We start from the raw sequence: 20730 nt of genomic DNA on the forward strand, positions 1-20730 counted from the left end.
TCAACACTAAATTTAGAAGAGTTACTTATCTCGAACAAGCCAATTTCAGTACCGAGCAAGCCAAGGCGATGCTCCAAAAATGTCATCACGCGCGTAGCGACCTCCGAACCGCTCAAAACTAGCCAAAATCAACTCAAATACACCAAATAAAGCCCAAGGAAATAATTTCAAATGATAAAGATCGAATCCCTAATCAAAACCCAAAACCGATCAAAAATCGCGCCTGAGCCCGCACCTAGGAACCCGACAAAACTCACAAAACTAGACAACCCATTCAATTATGAGTCTAACCATACTAGTTTCGCTCAAATCCGACTCCGAATCAATGTTCAAAACTCAAAAATTCATATTATGAAACTTTAGGACAAAACCCCCAATTTTTCTCTTTAAAATTCATCAACCAAAGGCTAAAATCAAAGATAGATTCATGGAATATAACCAAAACCGAATAGAGAACACTTACCCCGATCTTTGTGATGAAATTTGCTCCAAAAATCGTTCCATTCCGAAGTCCATAGCTCAATATATGATAAAAAATCACCAACCCTCGAACTTATAACATTCTGCCCAGCGATTCCGCATTTGTGGATAAGTGGCTGCATCTGCGATCTTCACTTTTGTGGAAAATGCTCGCATTTGTGAGACAGCATCGACCCTCCAGTAGTTGCTTCTGCGATGGTCAAAACCGCATCTACGGTAGCGCTTCTGCGCAATTCCTTCCGCATTTGCGAACCCCACCCAACAATGCATTCTCGCACCTACACACCTGGGCTCGCTTCTGCGGCTATCGCACCTGCGCAAAACCAGCCACAGGTGCGATCACACCAGAACCAGCAGCCACCAGCCTTAGCCAAAATTTCCAAAATGCTCCGAACCTCACCAGAAACTCACCCGAGCCGCTCGGGACCCCATTTAAATATACCGACAAGTCCCATAACATAACACGAACCTACTCGAGGCCTCAAAATACACATAACAACATCGAAACGACGAATCACACCCCAATTCGAAATCAATGAACTTTGAAACTTCAAACTTCCACAACTGATGCCGAAATCTATCAAATCACGTCCGATTGACCTCAAATTTTGCACACAAGTAACGTTTGATATTACAGACCTTCTCCAACTTACGGAATCAGAATCCGACCCCGATATAAAAAAGTCCACTCCCAATCAAACTTTTTAAAATTCCAACTTTCCCATTTCAAGCCGAATTCTACTACGGACATCTAAATCACAATCTGGACGCGATCCTAAGTCCAAAGTCATCTAAAGGAGCTAACAGAACCATCAGAAATCCAATTCGAGGTCAAATACTAAAAAGTCAAACTTGGTCAAACCTTTCAAATTAAAGCTTCTAGCTGGGAATCATTCTTCAAAATCAATTCCGAATAACCTGAAAGCCAAAACTGACGACACATAAGTCATAATACATCATACGGAGCTACTCATGCCCTCAAACAATCGAGCAAAGTGCCAATACTCAAAACGACCGGTCGGGTCGTTACAATATGAAATCTATTTTAGTTAGATAGTGAAAAACTTATTCCTATATGATTTTGAATACAGATCCTAACTAAACATTAATTAATAACATAAATTTCGTGCTACAACTTTAAATTATAATATATGTTCGTAATTCCTATTCCTTACTGATACCGAATTTCTTATTGGATTAGGAGGAGTGGAAACCATACATAATTCCTACAACTAGTCCTTATTAATATTCCGACTTGTTATCACATTAGGAAATGGCCGGTGACATGCATTTCATACATATTGGATTTCTGGTTTAAATGAACAAAAGGATGTAGTTTGTAAATTTTTATATTATTGATAAATAAATTAAAAAGTTATTACAAAAAAATTGAAACAAGGAAGATATATAAAAGTAATGTCGTAAAGTGTAAACTATAAGGAACTTTAGCTGGGAAGAGCAAGGAACCAGCAAGTAAGACAATAATTGAAGGAAAGGAACAATTAAGAGGGACTGAGGACATGCATAGTCCTCAGAGTTCAATGGAACAGTTGCAAAACTCAAGTGTGATGTGGCCGCCTTTGCATGGATCGATTTTAGCTAGATCGCTTTCAATTGACAAATGGCGATCAAAGCCAAACTCTGATGACATCGGCGAAGAGTCCAAATGCCGCGAGAATTGATACTGATAAGGAGAATCAGAGGAAGGTGGCAGAGCATCTAGGTACAATTAAGCTAATTACGGAGAAGGAAGTTCAGATTCATAGAAAATTGGATGAGGAGCTGCAGAACAACAAAAAGTAATGGGTGAACTTATTCGCTGGGAACAATTGAGGTATGAACCTCAAATTTGTTGCTCCTATGATCAAAAATGGTGAAAAAGTAGTTGAATTAGATAATACTTAGGTAGATCGAGAAACAACAAAATGGAAACATGCAATTGTGTTATATGTTGTTGGTGATTCTCCTTCAATAGGTGCTTTAGATCGTTTCATCAATGCGCAGTGGAATTTTGTTACCAAGCCAAAAATTTACTTTCATAATGACAGATATTTTGTGGTTAAATTCAATAGTGTGGAAGATAGGGATGCTGTGTTAATGTCAGGGCCACATACTATAAGGAATAAACCTATAATTGTCAAAGCATGGTCACCTAACTTCGATTTTGATATAGAGGTATTACAGACAATTCCTATATGGGTTAAGCTTCCAAATTTGCCACTAAACTGCTGGAGTATGGATTCAGTTAGTAGGATTGGAAATGGATTAGGAATCCCAATATATTCAGATGAATGCACGACTAAAGTAGAGAGGATTTATTATGCAAGACTGCTAGTAGAGATGGATATTATAAAGGACATGCTTAGAGTCATAAAAGTTATTGATCCGACGGGAAAAGTTTTTGAGCAACAAGTTGCATACGATTGGATACCTGAATACTGCCACACTTGTCTTCAAGTTGGCCATGTTTGCAGACCAGCACAGATCATACCTGAAGCCAAACAATAACAACAAAAACCAATGATGGAATGGAGAAGAAGAACAGACCCAGAGAAGGTGGAAACTACTGCAAAGGAACAGTCAAATAGCATGATACATAATATAAGGTCACAGTGTGAGAATGATAAAATAACAGAATGGGAGAAAGCAAAAAGGAAATCAGCAGCAAAAGGTGGACAGTCCAAAATAAGAGGAACAACGGGCATTAATATAGTGAATGAATTTAGTCCACTAATTACTGCAATAACTAGTGAATCAGTGGACAATTCTACTAAGAAGAAAGGGTAATGCAGCTACCAAGGGGATACTAGGGACCCAAAACTCAAGCAACCAACTAAATGAAAATCATAGCATGAAATGTGAGGGGTATAAATAAAGTATACAAGCAAAAAGAAGTAAAGAAGTTTATTACAAATAATGATGTAGGATTGATAGCAATACTGGAGAATAAAGTCAAGGAGGAGAATGCAAGTAGAGTGATTAACAAGATTACATCAAATTGGAGATGGTGTGCACATTACTCACATAGTAATAAAGGGAGAATATGGATTATTTGGGATCCAAATAGAGTAGAATTTGAAACAACTGGTATGAGTGCTTAAGCCATTCATGGTATTGTTAGTATCCCTCAGTTGCAAATTAAAATTACTATGTCAGCAGTGTATGGAATGCATACTGTTGAAACAAGGAAAGACCTATGGGAGGAACTGAGAAGTGTCAACAACTCTGTTCAAGGACCATGGCTAGCTGTTGGAGACTTTAATGCAATAAATGACATGGATGATAGACAATTTGGTAATCCAGTTCAGAAAAATGAGATCAGAGATTTTAATGATTTCTTACAGTCAAGTGGCATGGCTGAATTACATACAGTGGGTAGAGGATATACATGGTCAAATGGGCAAATCTATAGCAGGATAGACAGGGCTCTAGTAAATGCTGACTGGTTGTTAACAGTTGTTGTTACAGAGGTGGTGATATTAAATCCTGGGATTTCTAACCATACACCACTAAGTATTCAACTCAAGGAAGTTGTAAAGAGGAGTCCAAAGCCTTTCAGATTTCTAAACTGTTTAGCGGAGCATAAAGATTTCCTAAGTGTGGTCTGGCTAATGTATGGTGCAGTCCAACTGGTAAAAATCACATGGAGGATATATGGTGGAAGCTCAAAGTGTTGAAGATATATTTGAAACAGTTAAATCAAAGAGAATTCAGGAATATAGAAGAGAAGATTGGGCTATGTCGACAGAAACTACATGATATTCAAATAAAAATGGGAAGTCACAATCATTCAAATGTGTTGTTTGCAGAAGAAAAGGAATTGAAGCTAGAATTAGAGAAATGGATCCTTGTGGAAGAGAGTATAGTAAAACAGGAATCAAGAACTAAATGGTTGGAATTAGGTGATGCCAACACTACCTATTTTTTTGCTAGTCTAAAGAATAGGCAAGCTCAAAACAGGATCAAAATTCTTGTTAATGCCATAGGTGATATCCTCCAACAACCAGAAGACATAGTAGAGGAGGTGACCAGTTATTATAGGAAGCTATTAGGCAGTGCTGCTGATCAACTACCAGCAGTAAATCCTAAAATCATGATGCATGGGAATGGACTAACAAGACAACAACAATTGCAATTGATAGCACAAGTCACTCATGAAGAAGTATATCAAGCCCTTATGAGCATAGATGATCACAAAGCTCCTGGTTGTGAAGGTTTCAATACTCTCTTCTTCAAAAAGGCTTGGTCTGTGATTGGAAGAGATGTTATAGCTGTTGTGATTCAATTCTTCACGGATGGGGATATACATAAAGCTATTAACTGCACTACAATAGCACTGATTCCAAAAGTCAAGAATACATCAAAGATATATGAAATTAGACTTATAGCATGTTGTACTATGTTGTATAAATTGATCTCTAAAATTCTCACAAAACGAATGCAGGGTGTTATGGACAGTCTAGTGGATAAAAGCCAATCTGCTTTTGTTCCAGGAAGGCTATTCATTGACAACATCATATTGAGCCATGAACTTGTGAAGGGGTATGGAAGAAAAGGCATCACTCCTAGATGTATGCTGAAAATTGACATGAGGAAAGCCTATGACTCAGTGGAATGGCCATACATTGAGCAAATTCTCAATTGTCTCTAGTTCCCAGCTAAATTTGTCAAATGAATCATGTGTTGCATTACAACTGTCTCATACTCAATCCTACTCAATGGTGAGCCAGTGGTTCCATTTCTAGCAAAAAAAAGGATTCAGACAAGGGGATCCACTATCCCCTTTTTTATTTGTGCTAGTTATGGAATACTTCAGTCTTAGTTTAAAGGGGATCAATGAGGAACCAAGCTTCAAATTCCATCCAAGGTGTAAGAAACTGCAAATTGTACAACTTGATTTTGCTGATGGTCTTATACTATTTTGCAAAGGAGAGCTGAAATCAGTCAACCTACTAGTCCAATACTTTTCTTTTCTTCAATGGCCAGATCTAGCCCTTGTTGAAAAAGGACATCTAGAACCTCGCCTTGCCACATCCCAAAATGTCCGGACCCGTCAAAAATTTCTACCGCAAATTTCGCATTTGACACAATTCTTGTCATAAGCGAAGATGCCAATGATGACGTATTGTTGACACTTGATGTAGATTCTTCTTGTTTATTGTCCCCCATATTTGACACAAATATTATTTAATAGCTGACGACACAAATCAAGATTATTTCCTTTCTGATGTAGAAGATCAGACTAAGCTGCAACTACAGAGCATACTCAGACAGAACCTTGACTCAGTTACCAAGATAAATCTTTTCTGATGTGGAAGATCAGACTATGCTGCAACCACAGAGCATACTTAGACAGTACCTTGGCTCTGATACCAATTGTTGCGGAAGCCAAATGTATATAGTGTGAATAAGTCACAACTACTATACCAAAAATTATGACAACCACCAAATAATAAATAAGACAATAAAGCAACAATAAAGGGAACACCAGAATTTACGAGGTTCGGCTAATTTTGCCTACTCCTCGGACACAACCAATATTTTATTTCACTCCAAAAATACAAGTGAAATAATACTAAAGAGAGAAGATACAAATGCCTTAAACAGATGAGAAGGCAAATGAGAGGTGTGTTTCAATCCTAAACATTAGGCCTTCTTTTATAGGGGAAAAATCCCCCCCAAACTTAACTCCCAACCAATGTGGGAAGCTGAAATATTTGACATTTCAACAAATCTCCACCTTGGCAAAAATTCCACATCTTCAATTTTCTCTCGGTAACAAATTTTGGTTGTGTCTTCATCTTCAATCTTCAGTGTTCAACAATGTTGATCAAATCCAAACAATGTTGAAACTTGACCGCAGTCACCACCTTTGTCAGCATATCAGCAGGATTCTCCGTAGTATGAATTTTCTTCACCGTGACTCCACCTTCTTCTATGATTTCTCGTACGAAATGATACCGAACATCAATGTGCTTCGTCCTTGCATGATAAACTTGGTTCTTCGCTAATTGAATAGCACTTTGACTATCACAAAAAATTGTGATACCTTTTTGTTCAACACCAAGCTCCTTTAGCAATCCTTGAAGCCAAATTGCCTCTTTCACAGCCTCTGTAATAGCCATGTACTCTGCCTCTGTTGTAGACAAAGCAACTGTTGACTGCAAAGTAGACTTCCAACTAACTGGTGCCTTTGCAAAAGTAAACACATAACCAGTAGTTGATCTTCGTTTGTCCAGATCACCCGCAAAATCTGAGTCACAATATCCAACTACAGACTGATTGTCTTCCTGCTCAAAAACTAACCCGACATCTACAGTATTATGAATATACCGTAGAATCCACTTCACAGCTTGCCAATGCTCCTTCCCTGGATTGTGCATATATCTGCTAATAACTCCAACAACTTGTGAAATGTCAGGCCTTGTGCAAACCATTGCATACATCAAGCTACCAACAACATTTGCGTATGGTACCTTTGACATATACTCTCGTTCAGCTTCATCCATTGGCGACATAGTAGTACTTAGCTTAAAATGGGGAGCAAGTGGAGTACTAACTGGCTTAGTCTTGTCATCTATGCCAAAACGTTGTAGTACTCTCTTCAAATATTCTTTCTGAGATAAACAGAGTTTCTTTGAACGTCTATCTCTAATTATCTCCATGCCAAGAATTTTCTTTGCCTCACCCAGATCCTTCATCTCGAACTCCTTCTTCAGTTGAATCTTCAACTTATCAATTTCTTCCGAATTCTTGGAAGCTATCAACATATCATCAACATATAGGAGAAGATATACAAAGGAACCATCTTTAAGCTTGTGCAAATACACACAATGATCGTATTTGCTTCTCTTGTACCCTTGCCGCAACATAAACTCGTCAAATCGCTTGTACCATTGTCTAGAAGATTGTTTCAATCCGTACAACGATTTTTCAAGTTTGCACACCATATTTTCTTTTCCAGCAACTTTGAATCCTTCTGGCTGAGTCATGTAGATTTCCTCCTCCAAGTTTCCATGTAAAAACGCAGTTTTTACATCCATCTGAACTAGTTCCAAATCCAATTGTGCTACCAAAGCCAACATAATTCTAATGGAGGAATGTTTTACAACTGGAGAAAACACTTCATTGTAATCAATTCCCTCCTTTTGAGCATATCCTTTGGCCACCAATCTTGCTTTGTAGCGAACATCTACTTGGTTAGGAAATCCTTCTTTCTTTGCAAATACCCATTTGCACCCAATTGCTTTCTTTCCCTTCGGGAGATTGGCCAATCTCCATGTATGATTCTGATGAAGGGACTGTATTTCATCATTCATGGCAATCCTCCACTTATCTTCTTCTGAACTTTGGACAACGTCTTTATAAGTGGTAGGAACATCATCAGCTACAATTGAGGTTGCACAAGCAACCGTCTCAATGAGACGAACATGTTTCGTTATTGTTCTTTTTGGCCTGCTGGTTGCTATTGATTCAAGTTGTTGTTGAAGTTCCTGAGTTGGAATCTCCTCTACTGGCTCTCCTTCCAAAGGGTAATCTTCATTTGTTTCCTCCTCTGCTTCTTGTGTAGGAAAAATAAATTTTCCCTCAAACTCCACCTGCTTAGAAGCACCTTCATTTTGTTTGGTATCTTTTGTTACCTTATTTACCATAGTAGATTCATCAAAGGTAACGTCCCTGCTGAATATTACTTTCTTTGTCATAGGACACCATAAACTATATCCTTTGACTCCAGAAGTAATTCCCATAAAAATAGCCTTCTTTGCCCTTGGATCCAATTTTGACTCTGTCACATGATAATATGCAGTTGAGCCAAACACGTGCAAAGTGTTATAATCTACAACAGGTTTTCCATACCATTTTTCAAATGGTGTCTTGCCATCAATAGCAGCAGATGGTAGATGATTAATGAGGTGGCATGCATATGTAATTGCCTCAGCCCAAAATTCTTTGCCCAAGCTAGCATTGGACAACATACACCGTACCTTCTCCAGCAAGGTCCGGTTCATACGTTCTGCCACTCCATTCTGTTGTGGTGTATGTCTAACAGTGAAGTGTCGGACGATGCCATCATTTTCACAGACCTTATTGAAATGATCATTTTTGTATTCACCTCCATTGTCTGTGCGAATACACTTGATCCTCTTGCCTGTTTGATTCTCCACCATCGTCTTCCATTTGAGAAAAATTCCCAACACTTCATCTTTGCTCTTCATTGTATACACCCATACTCTTCGGGAAAAATCATCAACAAAGGTTACAAAATAGTGCTTCCCACCCAATGAAGGTGTTTTGGAAGGACCCCAAACATCAGAGTGTACATAATCCAAAATGCCTTTAGTATTATGGATCGCTGTACCAAATTTAACCCTTGTCTGTTTCCCTTTAACACAATGCTCACAAAACTCCAAGTTGCAAGCCTTTACTCCTTTTAACAATCCTTGATCTGATAGAGTTTTCAAGGATTTTCCTCCAGCATGTCCCAAGCGCATGTGCCATAGCTTGGTTGCTTCTGCCTCTTTGTCGTCACTGGATGTCACTGTCGCTGTCCCAATAACTGTACTGCCACGATAGCGGTACATATTATTATTCTTCCGATTAGCCTTCATTACCACTAGTGCACCGGAGCATACTCTCATCACTCCATTTTCTGCAATGATTTTGAACCCTTTTGATTCTAGGGCTCCCACAGAGATGAGATTCTTCTTCAAATCCGGTACATATCGAACATCTGTCAATGTTCTGATCATTCCATCATGGTTCCTTAATCGTATTGAACCAATGCCATATGAGGTAAGAGGGTTGTTATCCGCTGTGTGGACGACTCCATATTCTCCTTCTTGAAATTCCACGAACCAGTCCCTGTTGGGACACATATGATAGCTACAAGCCGAGTCCATCAACCATATGTCTGATGATGTTGATGACTCTGTTGTAACTAATGAGAAGTCTGAATCATCACAATCAGCTACATTTGAATCCATAATAGCCTTTCCATTGTTATGTTTGGCCTTATTCTTCAACTTCGGACAGTCTTTCTTCCAGTGCCCTTTTTCTCGACAAAAGGCACATTCATCTTTGCTGGGTCTGGATCTTGACTTGGATCTTCCCTTCTTTGTCCTCGTTTGATTTTGAGGACGACCCCTCACAAATAGTGCTTCTCCTTCTCCGCCCTTCTGTTTTTCTCGCTTTCTTTGTTCATAGCTGTACAAAGCCGAACAAACTTCTCTAAGAGAAACTTCGTCATTTCCATGGAGTAGAGTAGTTTCAAGGTGCTCGTACTCATCAGGAAGTGACGCCAACAACATCAAGGCCAAGTCACCATCATCATAAGTTGTATCCATATTTTGCAAATCTGTGACCAACTTATTGAAACTGGTGATATGTTCATTCATCGTGGTACCAGGAACATAGGTGAAGTGAAACAGTCTCTTCTTCATGTACAATTTATTTTGACTGTTTTTCTTCAAAAATTTATCCTCCAGTGCTTTCCATAATTTACTTGCAGAAGTTTCCTTTGTGTATGGATATTTCTGCTCTCTAGCAAGGTAGGATCGAATGGTACCGCAAGCAACACGGTTGAGAATCTTCCAATCTTCTTCTCCAATAACATCTGGTTTCTTTTCTTCAATGGCCAGATCTAGCCCTTGTTGAAAAAGGACATCTAGAACCTCGCCTTGCCACATCCCAAAATGTCCGGACCCGTCAAAAATTTCTACCGCAAATTTCGCATTTGACACAATTCTTGTCATAAGCGAAGATGCCAATGATGACGTATTGTTGACACTTGATGTAGATTCTTCTTGTTTATTGTCTCCCATATTTGACACAAATATTATTTAATAGCTGACGACACAAATCAAGATTATTCCTTTCTGATGTAGAAGATCAGACTAAGCTGCAACCACAGAGCATACTCAGACAGAACCTTGACTCAGTTACCAAGATAAATCTTTTCTGATGTGGAAGATCAGACTATGCTGCAACCACAGAGCATACTTAGACAGTACCTTGGCTCTGATACCAATTGTTGCGGAAGCCAAATGTATATAGTGTGAATAAGTCACAACTACTATACCAAAAATTATGACAGCCACCAAATAATAAATAAGACAATAAAGTAACAATAAAGGGAACACCAGAATTTACGAGGTTCGGCTAATTTTGCCTACTCCTCGGACACAACCAATATTTTATTTCACTCCAAAAATACAAGTGAAATAATACTAAAGAGAAAAGATACAAATGCCTTAAACAGATGAGAAGGCAAATGAGAGGTGTATTTGAATCCTAAACATTAAGCCTTCTTTTATAGGGGAAAAATCCCCCCAACTATTGCTAACCCACCGATGTGGGAAGCTGAAATATTTGACATTTCAACAGCTGGAATATCCTAGACATATATTATGGAATTTGGCAGCTATTGGGAAACTATTATGGAATATATGCAGGAAGAAGGACTGCTTACGAGTTAAATGGATTCATTCTTACCATACAAAGAGATGTATTGTATGGGAAACCAAGACTACTCAAGCTTCATGGATTGTGCAGAAAATCATTAAAGCAAAGACAATGTTTGAGCAAATAGGACTGACTGAAGCAGATATGGCAGCAATGAGCAACTACTTAATAAAGAAAGTATATGAACTCAGTCATGGAAAATTTCAGAAAATCCCATGGAGAATATTGATATGCAATAATGCAGGATTACCTAAATGACTGTTCATCCTATTATTGGCGTTACACAGGAGATAACAAACAAAGGAGGGAATTGCATGCTGGGCAAATATTGAAGACATGGGGTGTGTTTTGTGCTCGAAGGAGAATGAGGATATTGATCACATACTGTTTGGATGAGAATATGCCAAACAAGTGTGGTCCAAACTATTACTATGGCAAGGAATTCAGAGGGATGTGAGCAATTGGTAGCATGAAGTAACATGGGCAATGGAGAATGCAAAAGGGAGAAGTGCTGAACAGGAATTTTATCGGATGACACTAGCTGGGGGAGTATATCATCTGTGGTAAGAAAGGAATGCAAGGATCTTCAAGTCTCAAAGAAAAACTGCGGATCAAGTGATAAGAGAAGTACATTTAAGAGCACGTAGAATTTTTAGAGTAGACAAACATATGCAGTCACTAAATTTATACCCATAAGAGGCTGTATATAGAAACAGATTAGTTTGCAGAGTTGAGGTTTCAGTAAGCTTGGGACTAAATGTCCAAGATGCTATTTTTTTGGGTGTTTTTTGATGGCGGTAAATATTTGTTTGTGGAAATATAAATAGATAGTTACCAAAAAAAATGCTAAACTTTAACTATTTATTTTTATGTTAACAGACTAAACAAACTCTAAAATATTTAATGTTCAAAATAGTAGTATTTACAAAAAAACATATGTACAGTAATAAATCCAACTAAATTAATAATTTCAATGTGATAATTTTTTTCAAAATTGTGAACAAAAATTAAATTAACACAAGAAATCCAACTAAATTAATAATTTCCCACCTTCGGATTTATAAAGAAGAATCACGCATATTAGACATAGAATGCCAACCCAAGCAAAAATTGAGAAATTCAAAAATAGCCAGATTTACAAGTGGTCATTTAAAAATAGCTACAGTTTCAAAAGTAATCGAAATTTAGTCATTTTTCATGTAAAGATAAATCTGAACGAAAACACAGTTCAAAATCCGGAAAATACTCCAGCATAATATATTTGAGTTCCACTATAATATACCGGTCCAGTATAATATACTGGAGTTAGGAGCACCGGTGCTCCAGTCTCCAGTATATTATATTGGAGCCGCAAAGTATACCGGTCCAACATAATATGCTGAAAGTTCATACACAGGTGCACCGAACTCCAGTATATTATACTGGACCGGTCTCTGTTGCAGCAAAATAGTGGCTATTTTTCAATGACTTGGCAAACGTTGGCTATTTTTGAATGGCCAATCCGAAAACTGGCTAGACCGTGCTATTCTAACAAGCAAAAATAAAACACCTCTCTACAAATCATAATCTATGCTTTCCTTCTCTTTCCAAGAACCCACTATATAATCATCTTAAAGATATAGTTTTTTTTTTTTTTTTGTGTGTGTGGTGGTGGTGGTGGTGGTGGGGGGGGGGTTTAAAATCTCTTTTAGTTTAGGCATTTGCTGTTAGAAACTAGCAAGACTTTCCGCATTAATCTCTTCTATCACCCAAAAAAAGCCAAGACTAATTCGGATTGGATGGACCCATGTTTATCCTAGCACACGTCCACACCCCCTTTGTTGTAATAAAAATCATCTTTACAGTGATTGTTTATAGTACATGTAGAAATATAAGATTTTTTGTCAAATAATCAGCCTTGACACGAGCTAACGCGCAAGGAGAAAGATAAACATTATTATCGTAAGCAGAAAGTATTTCTTTAACAAGAAACACTAAATGTGAACCAAGAAAATAACTCTTTTTTTGTTTTCGCAAAAACATACAAAAATTAACAAATTCTTCTTGCGAATAATTCATGTTATTTTTACTTTCGCAAAGAAAAGTTCCAAAGGAATATTAGTCGAATGGCTTATGTCCTAGTTATCCAAATATACCTAAATTACCATTTCCTGAAGGATTATATATTTAATCTTACCACAAAAAGAATATCTAACTAAGATATGATAAGAAAATCATCTCCTTTATTATTATTATTATTATTATTATTATTATTACTATTATTATTATTATTATTATTATTACTTTTTAAAATAATCCATCATTTTTTGACTTTTTAATTTAATTATTCTCATTTTAAAATAACTTTTAACTTCTGTCCTCAAAATAAATATTCAAAATGCTAGGTCGAGTAAAAGCATATTTCCAAAGATAAATGGATCACAAAAAATGTTAAATTTCCAATCTCCACAGGATTCAGAAGGGACAGAACATAATGGGAAAACAAAATGTACCCAATGTATTGCAGTGTCAATCAAAATACTGTGATCACAATATTTGTTTTCACTGGCATAGGGAATAAATACAATCTCATTACAGAACAAAAAGAGAAAGGGAGATAATTCATCAGATTAAGCCTAATCCTTCAGATCACATGGATTTGGATTTCTACATCTTCAAACTGCAGAGTGCAGACTATTTGTGTGTAAGAATTTAATATTTGCTAAGGCCCAACCTTTCTAATTCGTTATCCAAAAATCTTCGAATATTGTGTTTAGCATCTCACAGTCCAGGATATCCGACCCCCTAGATATTGATGTGTGTGGGAGACTGAAACATGCGATCTGTCCAATAAACATGAAAGGAAAGAATTACAGACAAAATATTTCCATCAAGATATACAAGTAGAATATTAAAGCAGAATCGGTTGTTCCAGCTTTTCCATGACAAAGACATCATGGTGTGCCTCAAGGTACAGTCTGATGTAGTCATGCTTAATGTTTCACTGTTCTAAATAACCCCATCTATCTGCCTGCCCGCACCATCTGTGTATACTGTTCAATGCAGGAGGATCATAACTAAAACAACAACAACAAACCTAGTATAATCCCATAAGTGGGGTCCAGGGAGGGTAGTGTGTACGCAGACCTTACCTCTATCCGGAAGGTAGAGAGGTTGTTTCCGATTCCGATAGACCCTCGGCTCAAGGAAAGATGAAAATAAAGCAGTAGCACAAGCATTAACAACAAGATAATACAACTGATATGCAAAAGAAACACTCTCGATTACCTACTGGCCTTCTACCTTATTTCTCGACTACCAGTATGATCATAACTGAGACCAGAAAAAACATTCTAATCTGCTCAACATATGCATAAACATGCCTAACACTAAATATTCCACCATGTCTTCATTTTTTTCGTTCCCTTAATGTTGGTTTTGTGGAGGCATTATTGTTCTATTGGCTTGCTGATCGGGAGTAGGCTAGATAGCCCTAAAAATCCATTTAGTCATTATACAAAAGCAAACAACAAAGCTTTACCTTCAACTCAATTGGAATACATAGAGTTGTAGCATAGAACTTCATTTGTCAGGATGTGCTCTTTTAGCCCTACGACGTGTGTGGCTTTTATGATGGTGTCTATGAGAATGCTTCTTTGGCTTCTTACTGCAGAAATGCATAGGACAATCACCAAAAGTTCAATCACAGCAAAGTATCAACTAATTGGAAAAAATGTTAAAAGCTACTTTAAATTAAAATAAAGATTTTCATGGTTAGCCAAAGTCAAAGTCATGAAAACTAACCGCATAAAATCTGACGCCAAATTAAGAAGAAAGATCACAGGTAAGGCCAGCAAAGCTGCGGCCTGGAATAAATAGAAAAATGAAAATAAAAATTAAAATGTTAAGCCAAGACATCAAAAGAACAAAACATAATCCACCCTTACTCAATATATTCTGTTGAAAGCGAAATTATTAACATATAGCACTGCATACCAGATACCAAGCCAACTCCTTTGTAGCATATGGCTTGGTGATGTCGTGATTCTTCAGCAAGTGATGTATGTTTTCTTGAGCCTTCATAACCAAAAGCAATAGTGATTCATGTAAGCCGATCGCGATCATCCTTTTAAGTCTAAAAATAACTATTTTCCAGCATCCCCAAAAAAACACAATCAACAAAAAATAAATGACATACTGAAGGTGGATTTTACCAACACATTATGGAAAAAAGTTATTATTTGATTTGAAAAAACAAAAAGCATGCCCTTGAATGCTCCTTTCCTTAATTGAAACTTGGGAGCCGGCTTAATATAAATATTAGCCAAGCTCCCATCATTCCCTTTCTTTCCATTTCCATTCTATTAATATTTGTTCGCGGACCACAATTTTGTTTGGGACTGAGGCATAGTTGTTAATTATTCTATTAATTTTTGTTAACCAATTAAGTTCACATGCGACGAACACTGGTGTAATATATGCTCTAAGTCAGAGACTCATATGAAGAAAAAGCAGATAAACACAAGAAGTAACCTTACATCTAAAGCCTGAATTGGTGGAAAAAGAAAACAAGGTCTTTAGATGATTGCATATTCATTAGAATACTAGTTATGATTCTGGTATCTTCCAGACATGGCCCAATGCAAAAGTCCTTCATTATAACCAACTTATCTCTATGAGACATTATTGTCAAAGCTTTATGGGGAAGATCACAGGTCTCTTCACCCCACCCCCCATGACCTAGTTTTTTTGACAAATAGAACCGCAGCATGAAGTTAGAGAACACGGGTGGATGTGTGTGGGTATATGATATGGATATGTATATGTCCTTACCAACAAATGTGATGTCTACTAAGCAAGAATATACCAGTTTCTCTAACTGAAACCAAAATGAGAAATCATGTTAAACAAGAAAAGGATGCCTCTAATATAGGTTCCATATTGAACTATACAACATAAAAGGTTCAACATTCTTGCCAAACTAGGTTTGACTTATAACGACCGACTCAGATTACGACAAACATTGGTTTTCATTCTAATATATTTTCTGTTACACCATTATTCTGCAAATTATTTCACTATGTTTGACCCAATTCCCAACATTTTTATTCTCTCCCTCCTTCCATCTTGACAATTAATTTGTCCAACAACTTCATCCTCTCACCTTCCTCCAGACAACATGAACTCCACAAGGAAAAATCATGATTTTCCTGTTCACAGTGTTGAGGTAATAATTACTGTAAGTTTGCATTAGTAAGCACTAATCAGACATTCGAGCAGGAACCATTCTAGATCTTAAGTGATTAGGAAAGCAAATCAAGGGTGGCACATCACAGCAAAGCAGCACCAACAGGATACTGAGGTAGGGAAAACGGAGGAGAGAGAGACATCATGCCTGGCGGTGATATAAACTGACGGTTTTCTTGACCTTCCTATAATGGCGATGCACTTTCTTCCCATAAGGTTGCAAGACAATCCTTGCGTTTTCAATATGAGGTTTCATCACCAGTGAAACTTGGTCAACATAAGGGCCTGTGAACTTCCTAGCTTCCTGCCAAATTAGTAGGTCGATATGAATAAATCAGGCAGAACATAATCCTTTTTTCTTTTGACAAGGAGGCAGACCATAATCATTGAAGTAAGATGGTAAAGACAAAACAAATATACCTCAACATAGGGCTGGATGACCTCCTGTGCTTTCACAATATGAGGTTCCACAAACGTCTTGGATGTATGATAAAGGTTAATTGTCTTAGTCTTAAGCTTCTGTAAATGAGGTCCGGCATCATGAGCAAATTCCACTGACCGCTCTTTCATAGCAGGGATCCATTTCTTCAAATGAAACAACAGAGTATCAGGGAATATAGCGAAGAAAAGCATAGTATACATGTTATTTCAACATTGGAAACAAACAACCAACAATACAGATTATCATCTCCCAAACCTATGTGAATATGTCATTAAGCATAGAGGATCGATGCAAAGAGCTAAGCAAATAGAGGCAAGACATTAAGAAGGCGGAGTCAAGGTGAATGCAGCCACAAAATAGATAACAGAACTAACGATGGACTATCAAAGCAGAAATGCTTCCTTTGGTGAAAAAGAGGAACTCAAAGGGAACACTCACTGTTCTAAATGAGTGAATATGAGGCTCCACCAACTTTACCACTTCAGATTTGGTTTCCAGGGCCTGAAGAAATCATTGTTAAAAAGATTGACATCTATAATGCGGAAGAGATAGATATCAAGAATACCATAAAGAACAACAGGCAATTGACCTAAATGAACTAATTAATTAGAAGCAGAACAAGACCTTTTCTATGGTCCGATCCAAAGCTGGTCTTCCTTGCTCATTCCAGTAAGTCGTAACAATTGACTGCACAATCAGGATAAGTCAAGGAAAAAGGATAAAAAGAGAGACTCCTTTATAATATGCAAAAATAATTAATCACCTGAAAGTGTACAAGATGAACAACAAGCCAAGGTGGAAGCCATCCTTCATTAACCTGGTCGCACAACAATAGTACACCAAATCAAATTCCAAATAGTAGAGGATATGTGATACAGTGAATAATTCATTGTTTTTCCACTGTGTCATCACACTGTAGTTTTATTAAGTTCCCATCAACTTTTGCTTGTTGTAAAATATCGAATCCCATCCTAATTGACCCAATAGGAAATAGTATCACCAGAAACGAAAAAGAACAAAGAAAAAGAAAGAGGAAATACAGAGAAGGAAAAGAAGTAAGAGTAAAGAAGCGGAAAGCACTAAAATATGATACTCAAGGTAGATTTTGATAATTAATGTCGTCACCCAAATTTTAAGTGGAAGGTTGTGCCGACCAGGGAATTAGGAACTTCCGAAAGAAAATGGAACAAGAAAAGAGAGAATAAGAACATCATTGCAGAAGAAACACATCATTAGGGATCAATATCCCTAGATATAAGTTTCACTTCAAGTTAAGAAATCGATGAAGATATTAATAACAATAACAGCCAAACACAAGTACAAGTCAAAAAAAGAAACGGATAATTTCCAAAGTACTGGTTCTACCTCCTCAAGCTTCTTCGAAACAGAAGAAGCCTCCAATTTGACCTTCATCATTTCTTCCTGAAGTCACCTTAGTATTAGTACCCTCAGCTAATAAATATTTCGTATCCTCTAAGAAATTAAGTAATGAGAACCTCTGCCACTTGAAGAGCGCGTTTGGTTTTACGGATTCTAGCATTCTGCTCCTCATTTATCCTTTGTAGCTAAAACCAGATATGAACAAAATAAAAAGTGATGTCAATTCCTCGGGAAGTGACTGCATAAAAGGATGATATTTGAAAAGCTCTCCAAACACTACTTAATCAACGTAAGCATCAACCGAACAAAGAAACTAGAATGATGAAATCCCTTGATCCTTAATATGCATTCACGAAAACAGTGCATACCCTTTCAAGTTTAAGATTCAGTTCCTGTATTTTCTCCTCTGCTACATTTGTACTGGTCTCCAGCGTATCTTTCTTCTTGTTTTGTGCTTCTATATCCCTTCTAAGAACATCTATCTGCACATCAGCAGAATATTAAGGAATGCAGCACAATATTAGTACAAAGAAACCAGCCTAACCATAACTAACCTGGCGCTCAAGTTCAGTGGCGCGCACATTAGCCTTAGCAACCAGCTCGTTTGCATTCAAAGATCCTTTTTCCTAGCAAAGATGTGTATATATCAAGTTAATGAGGATGCTGCACATCATTACTTGAATTGCAAAATCAAAATCTAGAGCACAGAAAAATTCCTGCTAGTTATCACTGTCTGAATTCTTTATCTTAGTCAGATACTAAAAATGACCACTCTCATTTCAAAAGTTATGTCACCAAACCTGAAGAAACTGAAGTTCACTTTGCAGAGAAGCCAATTTGGCTAATTTCAAGTCAATCGTCTTTTCCAGCTCCTTGATTCTCTCATCCTTCCTTCTCAGTTCAGCAGTGCTCTCGTCAATGCGGGACTCTTTCATCCAAAGAAAATGAAACCAAATTGAGCTGTTAATTAGAAGTGAACTATAAAGACAAGGAAGAAAAACAGATAAGGAGAAGGAATTTTTAATTTTCCACAATACCCAGAATATTCGTTGTTACACCTACATTAGGTCAGTATTCGCCAGGAGTTTTCTAGCTTGTTTAAAGATTTCTCAATAGGAACAGGTATAAGATTTAAACAAACTCTACTATAAGAGAACTCCTAATTTGCTTCCACAGACAAATTATTGAGTATTGAAATGAACGGGTCAAATAAGGTGAAATTGATTGAAATCACTCAATAACCTTCCAACTAGCAAAATAGCTATCTACAAAAAGACAGACGGTTAGCTTAGTGTAAAACAAGAGGTACACCAAAAGTCTAAACCCCATATAACTGGAAATGTTCCAAACAGTGACAAATAATTCTACAGTTCTTCAGCTTTCAAAGAGAAAATGAAATGCAAAGATCATAATACAAAATTTCCTAATTTTCTCTCTTAACCTTTAATCAAAACCCAAGAATTTACTCAAAATAATCCATAGAAAGAGGGGCAGAGCTAAAGGGAGGCAAGGGGTTCAATTGAATCACTTTCGCCAAAAATTTGTACTGTGCAAATAGGGAAAAATCATTTTTTTTGGTCATATATAAACTGTTGAATTACTTAGCATAAGAGAAATATGCTACATTTATAAGTAAATTGATAGTCAAACTTTCATAAGTTCAATTTTCAGGAATTCAACTTGATAGAACCAATTTATGACAGACGAGCAGTAAAATAAAAAAGAAACACAGTTCAATTGTTGAGTAAACGAAATATAACAGCATGTACAAAAATTGAGTATAGAAAAAACCTAAAAGGGAAATCTTGGAGTTGAGTTGGTCAAGTTGGAGTCTGATAGATGAATCTGAATCTGAAGCGACGTCGCTTTCTTCAACAATAATGGGTTCTGGATCAGCAGCAACTCCATTTGATGAAATTGTTAAGAAAATGTGAAGAAAGAGGAAGGAGAAAAATAGCAGTTTCAAAAACGCCATTTTTAGCAAAGTGAGACTTCTCTCTGACTTTTTCTGAGTGAAAATGCTGAGACAGTTTCTGTACTCTTGGGTTTTTTGATCTTCACGTTGGACTAGCCTAAGTTTACTATTTTACCCCTGTCTTCAATTTTTGCCACCTAAAGGAATTTCAGAAATTTTGTTTTAGGAGAAATTGCACTATTAGCCTTCAAATACTGATATTGTCTAATTTTGGTCCTTATGATATACAGTTAAGCACGTTTAACCTTTAATTAATTAAAATATGAAGTTTTGATCTATCTATTCGTGAATCTTTCACAAAAGTCACTGAATTATATACCATTGTAGACATATAAAATTTATTGGGTATAATCCATACAAAATTTGGATTAAATTTAATTGGGTTAAATAATTAATATGGGCTTTACAAGTTAAATTAGTTTATTTTATTATTTTCGAGCCCAAGGTTCTCTTCATCTTAAGGCCCAGACTCGTACCATGTGTCAAGTGACATGGCATGTCCAGTCAAATCCAAAGCCAACAAGATGATGCCACGTGTTAAATGATGTGGCAGTCCAAGTCAAAAAGTAAGAACCAACCACAGGTCGCCAAATGACAAAAATGACATGGGCCAATCAGAATCAAGCAAGAGAGTTCATATGTAGCTAGACTATTCATCCCCTACAACTATAAATAGAGGGGTTACATAACTCTCAGAGGACAGTGAGCACGTGATTTTTGCCCTATATAAATTACTCCCATAAATTCAAAGCAAGAATGAATTTTT

General features: G+C 37.0%; 2 protein-coding genes across 2 annotated transcripts; one reads left to right on the plus strand and one right to left on the minus strand.

The window, feature by feature from the left end:
• Positions 1-2124: 2124 nt before the first annotated feature.
• Positions 2125-2988, plus strand: LOC104224896 (uncharacterized). Its single transcript, XM_009776614.1, has 2 exons — positions 2125-2279; positions 2529-2988. Exons 1-2 carry the CDS (start codon positions 2125-2127, stop codon positions 2986-2988), a joined length of 615 nt encoding a protein of 204 aa, XP_009774916.1.
• Positions 2989-13415: 10427 nt separating this feature from the next.
• On the minus strand, positions 13416-20016 carry LOC104224895 (uncharacterized). Its single transcript, XM_009776612.2, has 15 exons — positions 19781-20016; positions 18790-18917; positions 18544-18615; positions 18358-18471; positions 18106-18174; positions 17975-18031; positions 17373-17426; positions 17234-17296; positions 17048-17110; positions 16588-16752; positions 16316-16471; positions 14917-14997; positions 14725-14786; positions 14462-14587; positions 13416-13763 (listed from the first exon to the last, which is right to left on the minus strand). Exons 1-14 carry the CDS (start codon positions 19962-19964, stop codon positions 14503-14505), a joined length of 1353 nt encoding a protein of 450 aa, XP_009774914.1. The 5' UTR covers positions 19965-20016; the 3' UTR covers positions 13416-13763; positions 14462-14502.
• Between the last annotated feature and the right edge of the window lie 714 nt (positions 20017-20730).

Source organism: Nicotiana sylvestris, chromosome 11, assembly GCF_000393655.2.
Source record: "Nicotiana sylvestris chromosome 11, ASM39365v2, whole genome shotgun sequence".
Classification (NCBI taxonomy): Eukaryota; Viridiplantae; Streptophyta; class Magnoliopsida; order Solanales; family Solanaceae; genus Nicotiana; species Nicotiana sylvestris.

What these genes read in the sequence shown, in the direction of transcription:
- LOC104224895 (XM_009776612.2), bottom strand. Translation starts at nt 19,964, where the DNA reads ATGGCGTTTTTGAAACTGCTATTTTTCTCCTTCCTCTTTCTTCACATT. An exon ending in GTGAACTTCAGTTTCTTCAG is followed by an intron (nt 18,616 to 18,789) that starts GTTTGGTGACAT and finishes CATCTTTGCTAG; the next exon opens with GAAAAAGGATCTTTGAATGC. An exon ending in TCATCCAGCCCTATGTTGAG is followed by an intron (nt 16,472 to 16,587) that starts GTATATTTGTTT and finishes CTAATTTGGCAG; the next exon opens with GAAGCTAGGAAGTTCACAGG.
- LOC104224896 (XM_009776614.1), top strand. Translation starts at nt 2,125, where the DNA reads ATGACATCGGCGAAGAGTCCAAATGCCGCGAGAATTGATACTGATAAG. An exon ending in GAGCTGCAGAACAACAAAAA is followed by an intron (nt 2,280 to 2,528) that starts GTAATGGGTGAA and finishes TCATAATGACAG; the next exon opens with ATATTTTGTGGTTAAATTCA.